This window comes from Panthera onca, chromosome X (genome assembly GCF_046562875.1).
Source record: "Panthera onca isolate mPanOnc1 chromosome X, mPanOnc1 haplotype 2, whole genome shotgun sequence".
Classification (NCBI taxonomy): Eukaryota; Metazoa; Chordata; class Mammalia; order Carnivora; family Felidae; genus Panthera; species Panthera onca.
In genome coordinates this window covers 15,350,538-15,367,479 of record NC_138357.1, presented here as the reverse complement: position 1 = coordinate 15,367,479, position 16,942 = coordinate 15,350,538, and the positions used below count along the sequence as shown (strand labels likewise).

Genomic DNA, 16,942 nt, shown 5'->3' with positions numbered 1-16,942 from the left:
CCCGGCCGGGAGCTTTAATGGAAGGCCTCAATGCCACGGTTGGAGTTGTACGTGAAGAAGGTGATGGTGGGAAAAAAGGATCGCGAACACGCTCACCGCGGCTCTTTGCTGCTTATCCGTCTCTGGCGTCTGCGGAGGGGCGGGGGGCCGGCGGCCCGTAGGTGACCTGGGTGGCACACCCGCCCCGGGGAGCGCCGTCGCGCCCACGGTCCCTTCGCTCGCCGAGCCGCCCACGGCTCGCTCAGCAGGGCGCCCAGTCCCGCAGCCATCCCGGCTCCGCAGGGCCCTAGGGCAGCCGCCAGTCTCCCGCGCCCGGGCCTCCGAGGCTGGCCGGGCCTCCCATTTACGCGAACACGTACACTTGTCATCCAAGGCTGATCAGAGAGGGACGGTAACGCAGTGGTGAAACGTAAGCTTTGTATTCAAGCTCTGGTGACTTCTAACCTTGACCGCCCTACCGCTCCCTACCTTCCCTTTCCCGTTCCTCTGCACAAACGGGGTCCTTTTCCGATGGCCTTATCCTGTTCTCCACATCTTTGCAAGGGCTTCTCCGGCCCGCGTGCTCAAGTCCGGTCTTTCCACTCTCCCGACGCCCCGAATTCTGATCCTTGGTACATTTTCTCCTTCAACCGTTCCTGCCTCCCTGGTCCAAGAGTTAACTCGCCAACTTCTACACGCCTCTGCTAACGGCCAGCTCGCTGCCTTTGTTCTGCCTCCAATAGTCGCCTGCCAATCGGCAGAGGACAGACCTCTCCCAAGCAAGGGAAGTTGGACAGAATGGCGAGGCGCACTCGTCTCTGCATAAACAAGTGACCTCTTGTTCTCCAAAGCTCTTGAGAGACAAGGAGGAAAAAAAAGGATCAGCTCTTCTACTGTCCTGGGATGTTGTCCAAAAGAAATAGAATGAGAGTGAACCCATACTAGGGTCCAACCACTATGCTGTGCACCTGAAATTAATATAACATTTTGTCAACCATACTTCAATAAAAAATTTAGGATACGCCCGTCTGACATTCTCTAGGATGTGATTATTGTGGTTTTCTTTCTTCAAGTGATTTTTATCTTAAGGTTTTCCAGATGATCAATGAATCATAATATAATAATCGTACTCTGCTTAAGTCATGCATGTGAAATAAAAGTTGTATCTCCCGGGTAGAAATGATGGCACAACTTATTTCACATTGAGTGACACATGTATCATCAGAGACAACATAAAAATATTAAACAGCTTAACTGGCTAGTTTGTATCACTGAATGGCTTTTTTGGGTCTGCTGTATTTTTTTGTGGCATTTATGTTAAAATTGCTTTAACAAAAAAATATTACGCGAGCCACGTCACTGTAAATATTCTATGTTCTAGCAGCCACACTTTATTTTTAAAAAATGTTTTATTTAACGCAATAGACCCAAAATATTGTCATTTCGACCTGCAATCAATATACGAATGCAGAGGTTTGCACTCCTTTTTCCAGGCAGTCTCTGATATTGGGTGTGCATTTGACACTTATGGAACATCCATTTCGGACTGGCTGCATTTCTAGCGCCTAATACCCATCATCCTGTACGGTCTGGCCCCGGAATTCCCCCCCCTTTCCCTCTTTTTGTCCCCCCACCTCGCAGGAAGAAGTGAAGATGATGGGGGGCGGTAACACTGCTACTTTGGGGCCGAGGCAAAGTCGGGGAGGACGCAAGACCCTGTGATGTGACGTTGAGATGCTGAGAGACCTCTCAGCCAGACTTCCCTGTTCCCCCTCCCCCGCACCGCGAGACAGCGCCAAAGGCAGCTCTCGAGGTACAGCCAACCGCTGGAAAGTGCCGGGCTGCGGGCGGGGGGATGGGGGAATGGGGGACGCGGCGGGGAGGGGGGTGGAAGGCGCAGCGGGGACCCGCACGCATGCGTATTGCATGCGCTCGCAAACACTGCCTGGCGCCCTAGCAACGGGTTCCAAGCCACTGTCTCGCCGGAATAAGTGGCCTTCCCAGGAGTTCTCGTCCAACCAGCCGGTCTAGGCTCCTCCCGGTCCACGGTTCTTCCTTATCATTCCCGCTTCTCCCTTCCACTGGTTCAATCTCGCCTTATGGTGTGCGTTCCCGAGCCCTGAGGCGGTTCCTAAAATGAGTACTCGTTTCCGCCCGGGAACCAACCCCTGGCGCCTCAGGCTCGCCCGGCCCGGGCTGAGGTGGCTGCTGGGGCTGGGGCTGTTCCTGGGGCTTCAGGCTTCCCGCAGCGCAGCTTTCTACCTCCCCGGGTTGGCTCCAGTTAACTTCTGCGAGGCATCCCGAGAGACTGCAACCTGCAAGGTGAGGACCCCTGGGAGGCAGTGAGATGTGAGGGGAAGGCTTTGGGTTGGTGTATCGGGCACACCAGGGGAGACCATGGTCGTGAGCTCTTGGACTCGGACCCGGAACGCCAAAGCCCTGTCCATAGGTCTGTCTCAACGACCCAGTCTCTGAGCCTCGCACTTGGGAGTATCTGGACCTTTCTTGTTCCCGGATTCTATTTCCCTCCCTTTTGGCTCCTGCCCCGTGCTGTGCCTTCGTCCAACTCCCGCTCAGCTCCTCCCTCATAGCTCCTCCTTTCCCCCTTTTCCCTCAGCTCCCTCCCTTTTATCTCAGCTTTCCTCTTCTCTTCACTCTGGGCTCTGCTCCTCCCTTCCCACCTTCCCTGATAGCCTCCCTGTCCATCCAGGCCCTGCCCTTCCCCTTTCTCTCTCCTGTAGGCCCCGCCCCTCCACTTATCTCCCCACTCTAGGCCCCGCCCAGCCACCCAGGCCCCGTCCCGTCCCTTTCCTCTCCCTTCTAGGCCCTGCCCCTCCGCGTTCCTCTCCCCTCAAGGCCCTGCCTCTCGCCCTTATTCTACCCTCTAGACCCCGCCCTTCCGACAAGGCCCCGCCCCTACACCGAGACTCGGTCCCTCGACTTTTATCTCTTGTCTAGGCACCATCCCTCCCCTTTCCTCTCGCCTCTATGACCCTCCACTCTGCATGCCTCTCCCTTCTAGGCCCTCCCCACCCCATTCCTCTCACTTTAATGCCCCACCCCTCCCCTTTCCTCTCCCCTTTGTGCTCCGCCCCTCCTATTTCCTCTCCCATCTAGGCCCCGCCCTTCCACGCAGGCCCGGCCCCTCCGCTTTCCTCTTGCCTCTAGGCCCCGTCCCTTCAACCACGCCCCTCCCACCCACTTTTTTTTTCCCCCCCTCTAGGGTCGCCCCTCCCCTTTCCCTTCTCCTCTAGGCCCCTCCATTTCATGCAGTCCCCGCCCCTCCGCATTCCTCACCCCTCTAGGCCCCGCCCCTGCGGCCAGGCTCCACCCATTACCTTTCTTCTCCACGCTTGGCCACGCCCTTCAACCAGGTCACGCCCCTACTCTATTGGCCATGCCCCTCAAACCCGCCCCACCCATCCAGTTTTTTCTCCCCTCTAGGACTGGCCCCTCAACTTTCCTCTCCCTTCAGTGTTCCCGTCCTCTCCCTAGGCCCCTCCCCTCCCCTCCCTTCCCCTCCTCTCCCCTCCTCTCCCCTCTCGAGGCCCAGGCCCTCCACTTTCCTCTCCACTCTGGGCCCTGTCCTTCCACTAACGCCCCGTCCCTCCACCCAGGCCAGCCTGGCCACTTTCATCTACCCTCTAGGCCCTAGCCCTCTTTTCTCTCCCCTCTAGGCCCGCCTCTCCAACCAGGCCCCGCCCTTCCACTTTCTTCTCCACTCTAGGCCCCTCCACTCCCTGGTCTTGTCTTCTCTAGGCCCTGCCCCTCCACACTGGCCCCACATTTCCCCTCCGCTCTAGGCCCCGCCCTTCCACCCAGGCCCCACCCCTCCACGTTCCTCTACTCTCTAGTCCCCGTCCCTCCAACCACGCCCTGCCCGTCCAGTTTTTTTCTCCCCTCTAGGACTCGCCCCTCAACTTTCTTCTCCCCTCAGTGTTCCCATCCTCCAGCCCCCTCCCCTCCCCTTTCCTCTCCTCTCTAGGCCCAGGCCCTCCACTATCCTCTCCACTCTGGGCCACGCCCTTCCACTATGACCCCGCCCCTTCACCCAGGCCTACCTGGCCACTTTCATCTACCCTCTAGGTCCTGACCCTCTTTTCTCTCCCCTTAGGACCAGCCCCTCCTCTTCTACTCTCTAGGCTCTGGCCCTCCACTTTCCTCGCCCCTCTAGGCCCCGCCTCTCTATCCAGGCCCTCCCCTCCCCTTTCCTCTCCCCTCTATGCCCCACCCCTCTCATTTCCTCTCAAGATTCCCAGCCTCCACACAGGCCCCTCCCCTCCCCTTTCCTATCTTCTCTAGGGCATGCCCCTCCACTTTCTTCTCCACTGTGTAGGCCCCGCAACTCCCTTTTCCTCTCCCCTCTAGACCCTGCCCTTCCACGCAGGCCCTGCCCCTCCGTGTTCCTCTCCCCTCTGGTACTCACCCCTCCAACTACGACCTGCCCCTCGAAGCACGACCTGTCTGTCCAATTTTTTCTACCCTGTAGGACCCGCCCCTCAACTCTCCTCTCCCCTCTGTGAACCTATCCTCCACCCAGGCCCATCCGCTCCCCTTTCCTCTCCTGTCTAGGGCCTGGCCCTCCACTTGCCTCTCCACTCTAGGCTCCACCCCTCTCCCCTCTAGGCCCGCCCCTCCAACCCGGCCGAGTCCATCGACTTTCTTCTCCCTTCTAGGCCCCACCCTTCCACATCACTCTCCCCTCTAATACCTGCCCCTAGAACCGCGACCTGTCTGTCCACTTTTTTCTACCCTCTAGGACCGTCCCTCAACTTTCCTCTCTCCTCCCAGGAGCCTCCCCCGCCTCTCCTCTCTTGTCTAGGCCCTGGCCCTCCACTTTCCTCTCAACTCTAGGCCCTGCCCCTCCACTCCCCTTTTCTCTCCCATCTAGGCCCCGCCCTTCCATGGTCCTCTCCCCTCTTGGCCACGCCCCTCCAACCAGACCTCGCCCAACCATGCTGCTCCCCTCTAGGCCCCGCCCTTCCAACCATGCCCCACCCATCCAGTTTTTTCTCTCCTGTAGGACCAGCCTTTCAACTTTCCTGTCTTCTCTAAGTCCCCATTTTCCACCCAGGCCCCTTACCTCCTCTTTCCTCTTCCCTCTTCCCTCTAGGCCCCACCCCTCCCCTTTCCTCTCTCCTCTAGGCCCAACCTCTCCCCTTTCCTTTCCTTTCGGCCCCTCCTCTTCCTTTTCCTCTCTTTTCTAGGCCCTGCCCTTCCACGGAGAACCTTTCCTTCCAAGTTCCTCTTCCCTCTACGTCCCTCTATGTCCCGCCTCTCCCCTTATCTTTCCCCTATGGCCCTGCCTCTCCACCCAGGCCCCTCTCCTCCCCTTTCCCCTTCCCTCTAAGCCCTACCCCTCCCCTTTTCTCTCTCCTCGTTGCCCAGGCCCTCTCCTTTTCTCTCCCCTCTAGGCCCTTCCACTCCCAGGTCTTGTCCCCTCTAGGCCCCGCCCCTCCACACTGGCCTCCCCCTTCCCCTTTCCCCTCCTATCTAGGCCCTGCCCTTCCACTCAGTCCCCATCCCTCCTAGCTCCTCACCCCTCTAAGCCTTGCCCTTCCAGCCAGGCCCTGCCCATCCACTTTCTTCTCCCCTCTAGGCTCCGCCCCCGCGTTCCTATTCCTTGTAAGCCCTGCCCCTCCAACCATGCCCCATCCTCCCCTCTAGGACCCGCCCCTCAACTCTCCTCTCCCCTATCTACATCCTCCACCCAGGCCCCTCCCCTCCTCTTTCCTCTCCTCTCTAGGACCCGGCCCTCCACTTTCCTACCACTCTAGGCACCCCCCTCCCCTTTCCTCTCCCCTGTAGGCTCCTCCAGTCCCCTTTCCTCTCCCTTGTAGGCCCCGCCCCTCTGCTTTGGTCTCCTCTCTAGGCCCTTCCACTCCCCTTTCCTCTCCCCTCTAAGCCCAGACCTTCCATGCAGGCCCCACCCCTCCACGTTCCTCACTTCTCTAGGCCCCGCCCCTTCAACCAGGCCCCGCCTGACCACTTTCTTGTCCCCTCTAGACCCCGCCCCTCAGCTTTCCTCTCTCCCCCCTTATGTCCCCATCCTCCACCCAGTCCCCTCCCCTTCCCTTTCCTGTCCTCTGTAGGCCCTGGCCCTCCACTTTCCTCTGCAATCTGGGCCCCACCGTTCCACCAAGGCCATGCCCCTCCACCCGGGCAACTTTCCTCTTTCCTCAAGGCCCTGCTTTTCCCCCCAGGCCCCGCCCCTCCCCTTTCCTCTCTTCCCTTGGATTCACCCCTCACTTTTATTCTACCCTCTAGCCCATGCTCCTCCCCTTTCCTCTCCCCTCTAAGAGTCGACCCTCTCCTTTATTCTACCCTGTAGGCCCCGCCTTTCCCCCTTTTTCTACCCTCCAGGCCCCTCCCTTCTACCCAGGCCCCGCCCCTCCATGTTCCTCTCCCCTCTAGGCTTGGCCCCTCCACTCAGGCACCTCCCCTCCCAATTCCTACCTCTCTGTGCTCCCCCCCTCCCCTATAGACCCTGCCACTCCATCCAGGCCCCATCCCCTCCCTCCTCCCTCTAGGCCCCAAGGCTCCCTTCCCACCGCTCCTGTCTGGGTCCCACGTCTCCCACCTAACTCCACCTCGCCCTCTTTCTCTTCCCTCTTGGCTGGCTGTCTTCTCGTAGTTCCTCTGCTTCCTCTTTTCTAGGCTACTTCTCCACTGCCCTTCTGGGCTCCTCCTGGGCCTCCTCCCTCTTCCCCCCTCCCTATTGGCTGCTCCTCCTCCTCTGTCGGGCCCCTCTGCTTTCCCCCTCCTTGGCTCCTCCCTCTTCCTGCCCCTCTCCCTCTCCCTATTCCTTTTCCCTATCCCTGAGCTCAGTGGGTGGCTCAGATCTCTTGCAGGTTTTTGGGTTCAAGTCCTGCCTGGGGCTCTGTGGTGACGGCTCAGGGCCTGGAGCCTGCTTCAGATTCTGTCTCTCTCTCTCTCTCTCTCTCTCTCTCTCTCTCTTTCTCTCTCTCTACCCCTCTCCTACCCAGGATCTGCCTCTCTTTCTCTCTCTCTCTCAAAAATAAATAAACATTAGAAAAGGACTTATTTTTCTGACTCCTAGTTGCCTGATCTAGTGTATGAGGGAGTGTTCTGGCATACCACAAGGGCACTGGGAAGCTCAGAACAGTGCTGGGTGTGGTTTGACTACATTCTTAACCAACTTGAAAGTTCCGGGGTTTTCTAAAGGCCAGTTGTAGGTGCAGCAAGTTTGCTCTTAAAACTTGGAATTTGCCTTTTCCTGCGAGAAGTATTGATAGTAATTTCCTACAGAAATGGCCTTTAGGGGCACCTGGGTGGCTCAGTTGGTTAAGTGTCTGACTCTTGATTTCGGTTCAGGTCATGATCTCACAGTGCATAAGTTCAAGCCCCACATTGGCTCTGCGCTGACCGTGCAGAGCCTGCTTGGAATTCGCTCTCTCCCCCCTCTCTCTGCCCCTACCACGCTTGCTCCCTCTCTCTCTCTCTCTCTCTCAAAATAAATAACAACAAAAAAAGAAATGTCCTTTAAAAAATATTTTTATGTCTGCTTTCTCTCTGGTGATACCTCATCTTGGCTGTCTATTTCAGCAGGCTTCCTAGCAAAGAAACATCTTTAATCATAACAAATATCTGGAGTTTCTTTTCTGTGAGCTCTTTTCTTTTTAGGCTGTTACTTGTATCCCTAATGTGTTCTACTTTTTATTCTGAGATTTTGCCTTCTGTCTTTTGGGGAATCTCTCATTTCTAGGTTCAACACTCCAAACTTCCTTCACTTGCTAGTGTCCAGCCCCTTGATTTTTTGAAATTTTTTAAAATTTTTATTTATTTTTGAGAGAGAGAGAGAGAGAGAGCAAGCACAAGCAGAGGAGGGGCAGAGGAGAAGCGAGACAGGGGAAGGGGAGACCCATGAACTGTGAAATCATGACTTGAGCCGAAGTCGGTCGCTTAACCAACAGCTACCCAGGTGCCCCAAGCCCCTTGATTTTTTAAAAAAGTTTATTTATTTATTTTGAGACACACACACACACACACACACACACACACTCTCTCTCTCTCTCTCTCTCTCTCTCACATGAGAGCCGGGGAGAGGCAGAGAGAGAGGATGAGAGATACAATTCCAAGCAGGTTCTGTGCTTTCAGTGTGGAGCCTGACATGGGACTCGAACTCACGAACCATGAGATTGTGACCTGAGTCAATACCAAGAGCCTGATGCTTAACGAACTGAGCCAGCCAGGCGCCTGTTGATTTTTTTTTTTTTTTAGTTTAAAAATTTTTACTATTACAAAAGCAATAGCGCCTGTTGATTTTTTTTTTAGTTTAAAAATTTTTACTATTACAAAAGCAATAGCAGAGAAGCAAAAATAAGAAAAGAAAAGCATTTATAATAACTATAGAATTACTACTTCTGATATCTTAGTATGTATTCCAGGGGCGTCTGCCTGGCTCAGTTGGAAGAGTGCGTGACTCTTGATCTTAGGGTCACGAGTTTGAGCCCCACATTGGGTGTAGAGATTACTTAAAAAAATAAAACCTTGAAAACCACATATATTGTACATTTTTTTTCTATATATACTAATATCCACATTTGTATATTTAAAATTTGTTTCATGTTTATTTATTTTTGAGAGAGAGAGAGACAGAATGCCAGCAGGGGAGGGGCAGAGAGAAAGGGAGACAAGATCTGAAGCAGGCTGCAGACTCCGAGCTGGCAGCACAGAGCCCAATGCGGGGCTCGAACTCACAAATCATGACATCATGACCTGAGGTGAAGTCACTCCACAGACTGAGCCACCCAGGCCCCCTGCCACATGTTTATTTTTAGTAATATGCATTTAGTGTTCCTTTGTGCCTTTCCATGTCTTAATAGCTCATTTCTTTTCAGTTTTGAATAATATCCCACTGTCTGAACGTACCACAGTTCGTTTATATATTCACCTACTAAAGGACCTCCTGGTTACTTCCATGTTCTGGCAATGATGAATAAAGCCGCTCTAGACATCGTGTAGGTTTTTGTGTGGACGTAAGTTTTCGGCTCCTCTGGCCAAATACCAAAGAGTATCATTGCTGGATTGCACACTAAGGATATGTTTAGTTTTGTAAGAAATTGCCAAGCTGTCTTCCAAAGCGGTTGTACCATTTTGCATTCCCACTAGCAATGAATGAGAGTCCACCTGCATTTTTTACCAACATCAAATCATAATATCCATGTTATTTTGTAACCCGCACTTTTGTATTAACTCCATCTTTCCATATGAACACATTTTTAGGGGCACCTGGGTGGCTCAGTCGGTTAAGCGTCTGACTCTTGGTTTCGGCTTAGGTCACGACCTCACAACTCGTGAGTTTGAGCCCCGCCTAGGGCTCTGTGCTGACAGTGAGGAGCCTGCCTGGGATTCTCTCCCTCTCCCTCTCTCTCTCTGCCCCTCCCCCGCTCGTGCACAAGAGCGTGTGCGCGCTCTCTCTCTCTCAACAAATAAGCATTTAAAAAAATAAAAAACTGGGGCGCATGGGTGGCTCAGACGGTTAAGCGTCCGGCTTCAGCTCAGGTCATGATCTCACAGTTTGTGGGTTCAAGCCCCGCGTTGGGCTCTGTGCTGACAGTTCAGAGCCTAGAGCCTGCTTCAGATTCTGCGTCTCCTCCTCTTCTCTGCCCCTCCCATGCTCATGTTCTGTCTCTCAATAATAAATAAACCTTAAAATTAAAAATAAAATAAAATAAAATAAAATAAAATAAAATAAAATAATAAAAAACTGATTTGTGGACACTTTTAAATTAGGAAATGGGTCCCTTGCCTGTGACATCGTTTTCCTGTTTGTCAGTTGCCTCTTGGTTTTGCTTCTTGTGTTTTGTTTTTGTTTCTGTTTTTTGCCATTTCGAAAAATTGACTTCTAACTTATCAAAAGAAATTTTTAGGGTGGCTCAGTCAGTTAAGTGGCCGACTTCAGCTCAGGTCATGATTGCATGGTCCCTGGGTTCAAGCCCTACATCTGTACTGTCAGTGTAGAACCTGCCTGGGTTCTCTCTTTCCCTCTCTCTGCCCCTCCCCGACTCATGCTGTCTCTCAAAATAAATAAATAAATAAAACAATTTTTTTGGGTCTGAGTTTTGTGCCCTGTTTCAAAAGGTTTTAACTAAGCCAGCTGAGATTCGAAAGTAATTCTCCCCTGGTTTCTTTTATTACTTTCACGGTTTAAATTGTAACACATAAAATTGATATTTCCTGGTGTAATGTATGAGGTAAGCATCCAACTTACCTTTTTTTTCCCTCAATCACCGAACAGTTGTCTCACCACCATTATAGAATAATTTGTCTTTTTTCCACTTGCTCTGAGAAACTATTAAGGTTCTTTTAAATACATTAAGCTCCAAATGTGCATTTTAAAATATAGTTCAAATCTTATGTACGTTGTGTTTTGGGATTCTAGATAAGAAGTATTATCCTTAATTATCTGCTGTCCTTTTGTTTATTTATTTAAAAAAAATTTTTTTTTTTCAACGTTTTTTTTTTTTTTTTTTTTTTTTTTTATTTATTTTTGGGACAGAGAGAGACAGAGCATGAACGGGGGAGGGGCAGAGAGAGAGGGAGACACAGAATCGGAAACAGGCTCCAGGCTCCGAGCCGTCAGCACAGAGCCTGACGCGGGGCTCGAACTCACGGACCGCGAGATCGTGACCTGGCTGAAGTCGGACGCTTAACCGACTGCGCCACCCAGGCGCCCCTAAAAAAAATTTTTTTAATGTTTGTTTATTTTTGAGACAGAGAGAGACAGAGCATGAACGGGGGAGGGTCAGAGAGAGAGGGAGACACAGAATCTGAAGCAGGCTCCAGGCTCCGAGCCGTCCGCCCAGAGCTCGACGCGGGGCTCGAACTCACGGACCGTGAGATCATGACCTGAGCCGAAGTCGGCCGCTCAACCGACTGAGCCACCCAGGCGCCCCTCTGCTGTCCTTTTAGAAACTTTTGCCTGTTCACCTTCGCAAAACTATGACTGATAAATGTTGCTATTGCTAACTGCCTGATTAGATTTCAATTAAGTGAAGATACGATGCTCTTACAGTTATAGTAAGGCTTGTATTTGTTCCCAAACTTGATTTTCTACATCCTTTTATTACAAAAAATCTAACCATATGGTAAAGCAGTTTACGGAATTTTGAATAAAATGATTACCCAAGTTCTGCTGCTCTAGTGGTTTTAAAAATCCTGTCTTGTAAATTATCAGGAACACAGCTGAGGTCCAGGAAAGGAAGAAGAAGTATCCTGTGAAAAGCCAGGATAGATGTCCTAATATTCATGTACCAACTCTCAAGCTCTTTAACAAATCTGCTGATTTATTCCACAAATTGAGGGCTTGCTTTCTAGCAGATGGGGGGGGGGGGTGGGGAGAAGGGAGAAGAGGCGTCACAACAACTGACAGTTGAAAAGAAAGACAAAATCTTTACCAAGAAGTTTAAGTTCTTTGTTAGGGGTGAGGAATGTGGGTATAGGAGTGTGGGTAACACCAATGGCAATTTGGCTTTGGAGTAAATCATTCTCACTTCAGATACTAAGTCACGGAGTCAAAGCTGGCACAAGGACGAGAGTTCAAAGTGACCCTGAACCATCAGGGAAAGTTACACTGTGATCATCACGTTCTGTTTAAGATAGGAAAGAGTGAAGTGTATTTTAGAATGATTCTTATAAAAGTGGTTAAAATAGTACAACAGGTAGCTTTCCGACATGGGGCTTGAGCTCATGAAACTGAGATCATGACCTGAGCCTAAATCAAGAGTCAGATGTTTAACCGGCTGAGCCACCCAGGTGCCCCCCTCCTTTAAAGAAAATAATTATCTCGTTTTCTTAACCTGAATTCCATGGACTCCAAGGGTCCTATGAAGCCTCTTAAAACAGAGCCGTGACTTTGGTGAATACGTGTGCTTTTCCGGGGAGAGGGGCCATGGCTTTCATCAAGTTCTCAAAGGGTTCTATAATTAAAAAGGGTTAAGATGGCTGAGGTATCTGAAAAATTTATGTAGTCAGAGAATCCAATGATTCCGGCCAAATGAAATGTTATGAATTTATAGCTACACTATGTTAAAAATTTATAACACTGTACTAAGTTATACATTTATAATTTCACAGTTATAAATTGATGGGAGCAATAGACCCCATTACCTTTCAGTGACTTCATTATGTATTTTGCAAGTGCTACCTTATTTTATCTTGTATTATTAACGAGTGTTTTCTTTCCATTTTGTAGTCCACAGTAGCACTATTTGTAAATAGATTGGACTCCGTGGAATCTGTCCTACCTTATGAATACAATACGTAAGTTATAAGTATTATAATTATATCTGATATAATTGATATAATTGTGGTTATATCACAATTAGGATATTATTGTGTTAAAATGTGTTAAAAAGATTTTTTAACGTTTATTTATTTTTGAGAGACAGGGAGAGACAGAGCATGAGAGGGAGAGGGGCAGAGAGGGAGGGAGACACAGAATCCGAAGCAGGTTCCAGGCTCTGAGCTGTCAGCACAGAGCCTGATGCGGGGCTCCAACTCACGAACTGTGAGATCATGACCTGAGCAGAAGTCAGACGCTTAACCGACTGAGCCATCTAGGCGCCCTAGAATGTGTTAAAAAGTTTTTAATGATAGTGAATGAAAGCCCTGGATATATTAAAGATTTATGGTGCTAATTTTTGTAATAAAGGTAACAGGAACGAAATGATTAGAATATAGAGATTTCAATGTGAGACAAGTGTTTAAAAATTTAAGAAGTTGCCATATTTGATTTTTCTAAGAAAAGCAAATTATAAATTTACTACCTTTTGAAGTTACAAAAATCTTCACAGATTTGTAATGTATTTCTAAAACATAGGCTAGTTAGGTTTATCCTAAGGTTTTTAATGAATGCACCTGCTTAGTTTAATAGTGAGCATGTATCACATAATCCAGGTTAAGATCAGTCATTTGAGAATAACAACAAATGATGTACTTAAAAATTTTTTTTAATGTTTATTTATTTTTGAGAGAGACGGGCAGAGCACGAGCAGGGGAGGGGCAGAGAAAGAGGGAGACACAGGATCCGAAGCAGGCTCCAGGCTCTGAAATGTCAGCACACAGCCCGCCCGACCTGGGGCTCGAACTCACAAACTGTGGGATGGTGACCTGAGCCGAAGTCAGATGCTCAACCTACTGAACCACCCATGCGCCCCACAAATGATGTACTTTTTAGAAAAATAGTTGTAACTCCCTTTGATATTGCTTTATTTCCATTCATGAAACAGAGGTAAAATCAGGTCTAATTTTCATTAAAATACCAAGTTAAATGTTAAATGTTAGTATAAGCATTTAAAATATTACACAAACCCACCAACTGATTTTATCTTCTACCATTTTATATTCAATTTTGTATATTCACATTTACTTAAAGGCAGTTGTAATTCTTTTCATGTAGTAACCATTTGATCTGTGAGTGAATTTGTGGGCATATATTTGAGGAGGGGTTTTGTTGTTTCAGTTTTCCTTTGATCAGAACCGATAATTGCAGTTTCTAGATGTCTCAGGTTAGAATTACTACACATTTTAAGCTATTGTTTGCTTATTTTTGTGTAATTTGAAGTTTAGCCCTGAAAATACCATTGGTTTTTTTTTTAAGATTGGGATTACCTACATTACAGAAGTCAAGAGCAGTAACATGAGCATTTTAAATAATGAATTCATAGCTATAAAAGATTAAATAATTTTAAAAGGAATCTACAATGAAGTCTATAAATCATAATTAGACACCTCTGGGTCATGTTTTTAGAAGCATCTACCATTAACAGTGGAGACGGTAGACAGATTACAAAGATGGATTTCTTTGCTGATGTTTTTTTTTATCTTATCTGAGCTTCTCTTCTAGCTTTGACTTCTGTAAAGACTCTGAAAAGAGAAATCCTTCTGAAAATCTTGGACAAGTGCTATTTGGAGAACGAATATCATCATCTCCTTATAAGGTTATTCAACTGATCTTCTTATTAAATATTATTTCAAATTGAATCTTTTCAAAACTGGGTGGTTAAACTGTAGCAAAGAGTCTTTGTTTTATTTATTTATTTATTATTATTATTTTTTTTTAGTAATCTCTATACCCAAAGTGGGACTCAAACTTTACAACCCAAGAACAAGAGTTGTGGGCTCCTCTGACTGAGCCAGCCAGGCGCCCCGAAGAGTCTTTGTTTTATATATTTTTCATTTTTTAATGTTTATTTATTTTTGAGAGATAGAGACGGAGCGCAAGTGGGGGAGGGGCAGAGAGAGAGGGAGACACAGAATCTGAAGCAGGCTTCAGGCAGGCTCTGAGCTGTCAGCACAGAGCCGGATGTGGGGCTCGAACTCATGCACCATGAGATCATGACCGGAGCTGGAGTCAGACGCTTAACTGACTGGGCCACCCAGGCCATCCCTAAAGAGTCTTTGTTTTAAAAGGAGGTCGGGAAAAAGGAAAGGAGATAGAATGTGGTGTTGCCAGAAGAATGCATTTAATATGTGCTCTTCAAACTGTCTGAGGTTCCACGTAAAGGTTTTGTCTTTCAGGTTTTACTTTTGCTTTGTAAAGGAAAGAAGCTTAATTTATGGTTCCTGCATATTTTGGGTAGGGTGATAGAAGCAGATGTAATTGGACTGTCGTTCTCTATTGATTTTGCCTTCAATATCTTAATAATATTGGGATAGAGTAAGGATCTTTTCATAAGCAGTTATGATTATGAAGGCATTAACTTTTTCCTTCCTTCTTTCCAAATTCATTGAAATATACTTGAAGTACAGTAAACCGTGTGTATTGAAAGTGTGTAGTTTGGTCAATTTTATTTTTCTTTAATTAATAAAGTTTATTTATTTATTTTGAGAGAGAGAGAAAGAAAGTGCATGTGTGAGTGGGGGAGGGAGACAGAGAGAGGGAGAGAGAGAATCCCAAGCAGGCTCGATGCTGTCAGTGCAGAGCCTGATGCAGGGCTCAATCTCAGGAACCGTAAGATCATGACCTGAGCCGAAATCAAGAGCTGGACATTTAATCAACTGAGCCACCGAAGTGCCCCAATTGTAATATATGTAGACACTTGTGAAACCATCAGGCATTAGTTTCTTTTAAAACTTTTTAGTTTGAGGGGCGCCTGGGTGGCGCAGTCGGTTAAGCGTCCGACTTCAGCCAGGTCACGATCTCGCGGTCCGTGAGTTCGAGCCCCGCGTCGGGCTCTGGGCTGATGGCTCGGAGCCTGGAGCCTGTTTCCGATTCTGTGTCTACCTCTCTCTGCGCCCCTCCCCCGTTCATGCTCTGTCTCTCTCTGTCCCAAAAATAAATTAAAAAACGTTGAAAAAAAAAATTAAAAAAAATAAAACTTTTTAGTTTGAAATGATTATAGATTCACAGGAAGCTACAAAAAAATCTTGAACAAGGAGGTCTTGGTACCTTTGCCCAGATTTGCCCAACGGTAACACCTTCCTGTTTTTAAAGTTTACTCATGTATTATTTCTGAGAGAGAGACAGAATGCAAGCGGGGGGAAGGACCAGGGCGGGGGAGGAAGTCACAGAATCCGCAGCAGGCTCCAGGCTCCGAGCTGTCAGCACAGAGCCCGACGCGGGGCTCCAACCCACGAACTGTGAGATCATGACCTGAGCTGAAGCCGGACACTTAACCGACTGAGCCACCCGGGCACCCCTCTTTTCAAGTCCTTTAATTTATTGCTTTGATTCCAGTGTAATTAATGTACGGTGTTACATGAATTTCACGTGTACAATATACGATTCAGCAATTTTATACATTACCCAGTGCTCATCGCGATAAATGGTTCTCCATACCCATCATCTGTTTCACCCATCCCCCCACCCACCTCCAGTCCTCTCTGTTTCTACCATGTTATTGCAATTATGTTACACAAGTGGAATCATGCTGTCTGCAACCTTCTTGGGATCAGCTTTGTTTTCTGTCAGCATCATCCCCTTGAGATCCACGTGGGTTGTGGGCATTCACAGTAGTAGTGCATGGTGTGGATATTCCGGTTTGACTATTTACCCCGTCGAAGGACACGCGGATTGTTTCTCTAGCGTCCGACTGTGATGAGTAAGACTGCTGTGAACATTCAGGTGGAGGTTTTTTTGTGTGCGGCTGGGTTTTCATTTTTCCGGGGTAAACATCCAAGAGTGTAACTTCCGGGTAATGTGAGAGTGGCCGTGCTTAATTTTGCAAGACACCGCCTTTTTCCAAAGTGGCCATACCATTTACGTTCCGACCAGCAAAGTAGGAGTGACGGCGTTTCTCTGCATCTTTGCCAGCGTTTGGTGTTGTCATGACAAAAATCGTTCTTGAAGTATAGTCGACATACAAGGTGTTGTCATTTTTTGTTTTAACCACTCCGATAGGTGAGTTTCGCCGAAGCTTTCATTTGCATTTTCCTAGCCCCTAATGATGTTGAACACCTTTTCATGTGGGCGTTTACTATCTGTATATGCTCTTCAGTGAGATGTCTCCTCTTCGACCCATTTTCTATTTGAATTGGTTGTTCCTTTACTATGGAGTTGCAGAATTCCTTACATATTCCGGGTGTGATTCCTTTGGTGCAACAGTAGTTCACAAATTGTTTCTCCCAGTCTGCAGCCTGTGTTTTTATCATCTACTTTTAAAAAAGATTTTATTTTTAAGTAATCTCTACACCCAATGTGGGGCTTGAACTCACAACCCCAAGATGGAAAGTCGGGTGCTGTACTGACTGAGCCAGCCAGGTGCCCCTTCTTTTCTTTTAAAGCCTATTTATTTATTTATTTAATGTTTATTTATTTTTGAGAGAGAGAGAGAGAGAGAGAGCACGAGTGGAGGAGGGGCAGAGAGAGAGGGAGACACAGAATTCAAAGCAGGCTCCAGGCTCTCAGCTGTTAGCACAGAGCCCAACATGGGGTTCAAACCCATAAACTTCAAGGTCATGATGTGAGCTGAAGTCAGACGCTCAGCCAACTGAGCCA

General features: G+C 48.4%; 1 protein-coding gene across 1 annotated transcript in view; it reads left to right on the top strand.

The window, feature by feature from the left end:
* The first annotated feature begins 1,799 nt into the window (after positions 1–1,799).
* LOC145714371 (transmembrane 9 superfamily member 2-like) overlaps positions 1,800–16,942 on the top strand; it is an 87,806-nt gene continuing 72,663 nt past the window's right edge. Inside the window, 3 exon segments of the mRNA XM_081793866.1 lie at positions 1,800–2,301; positions 12,197–12,264; positions 13,850–13,943. Coding sequence (XP_081649992.1) covers positions 2,116–2,301; positions 12,197–12,264; positions 13,850–13,943 — 348 coding nt within the window. The 5' untranslated portion in view covers positions 1,800–2,115.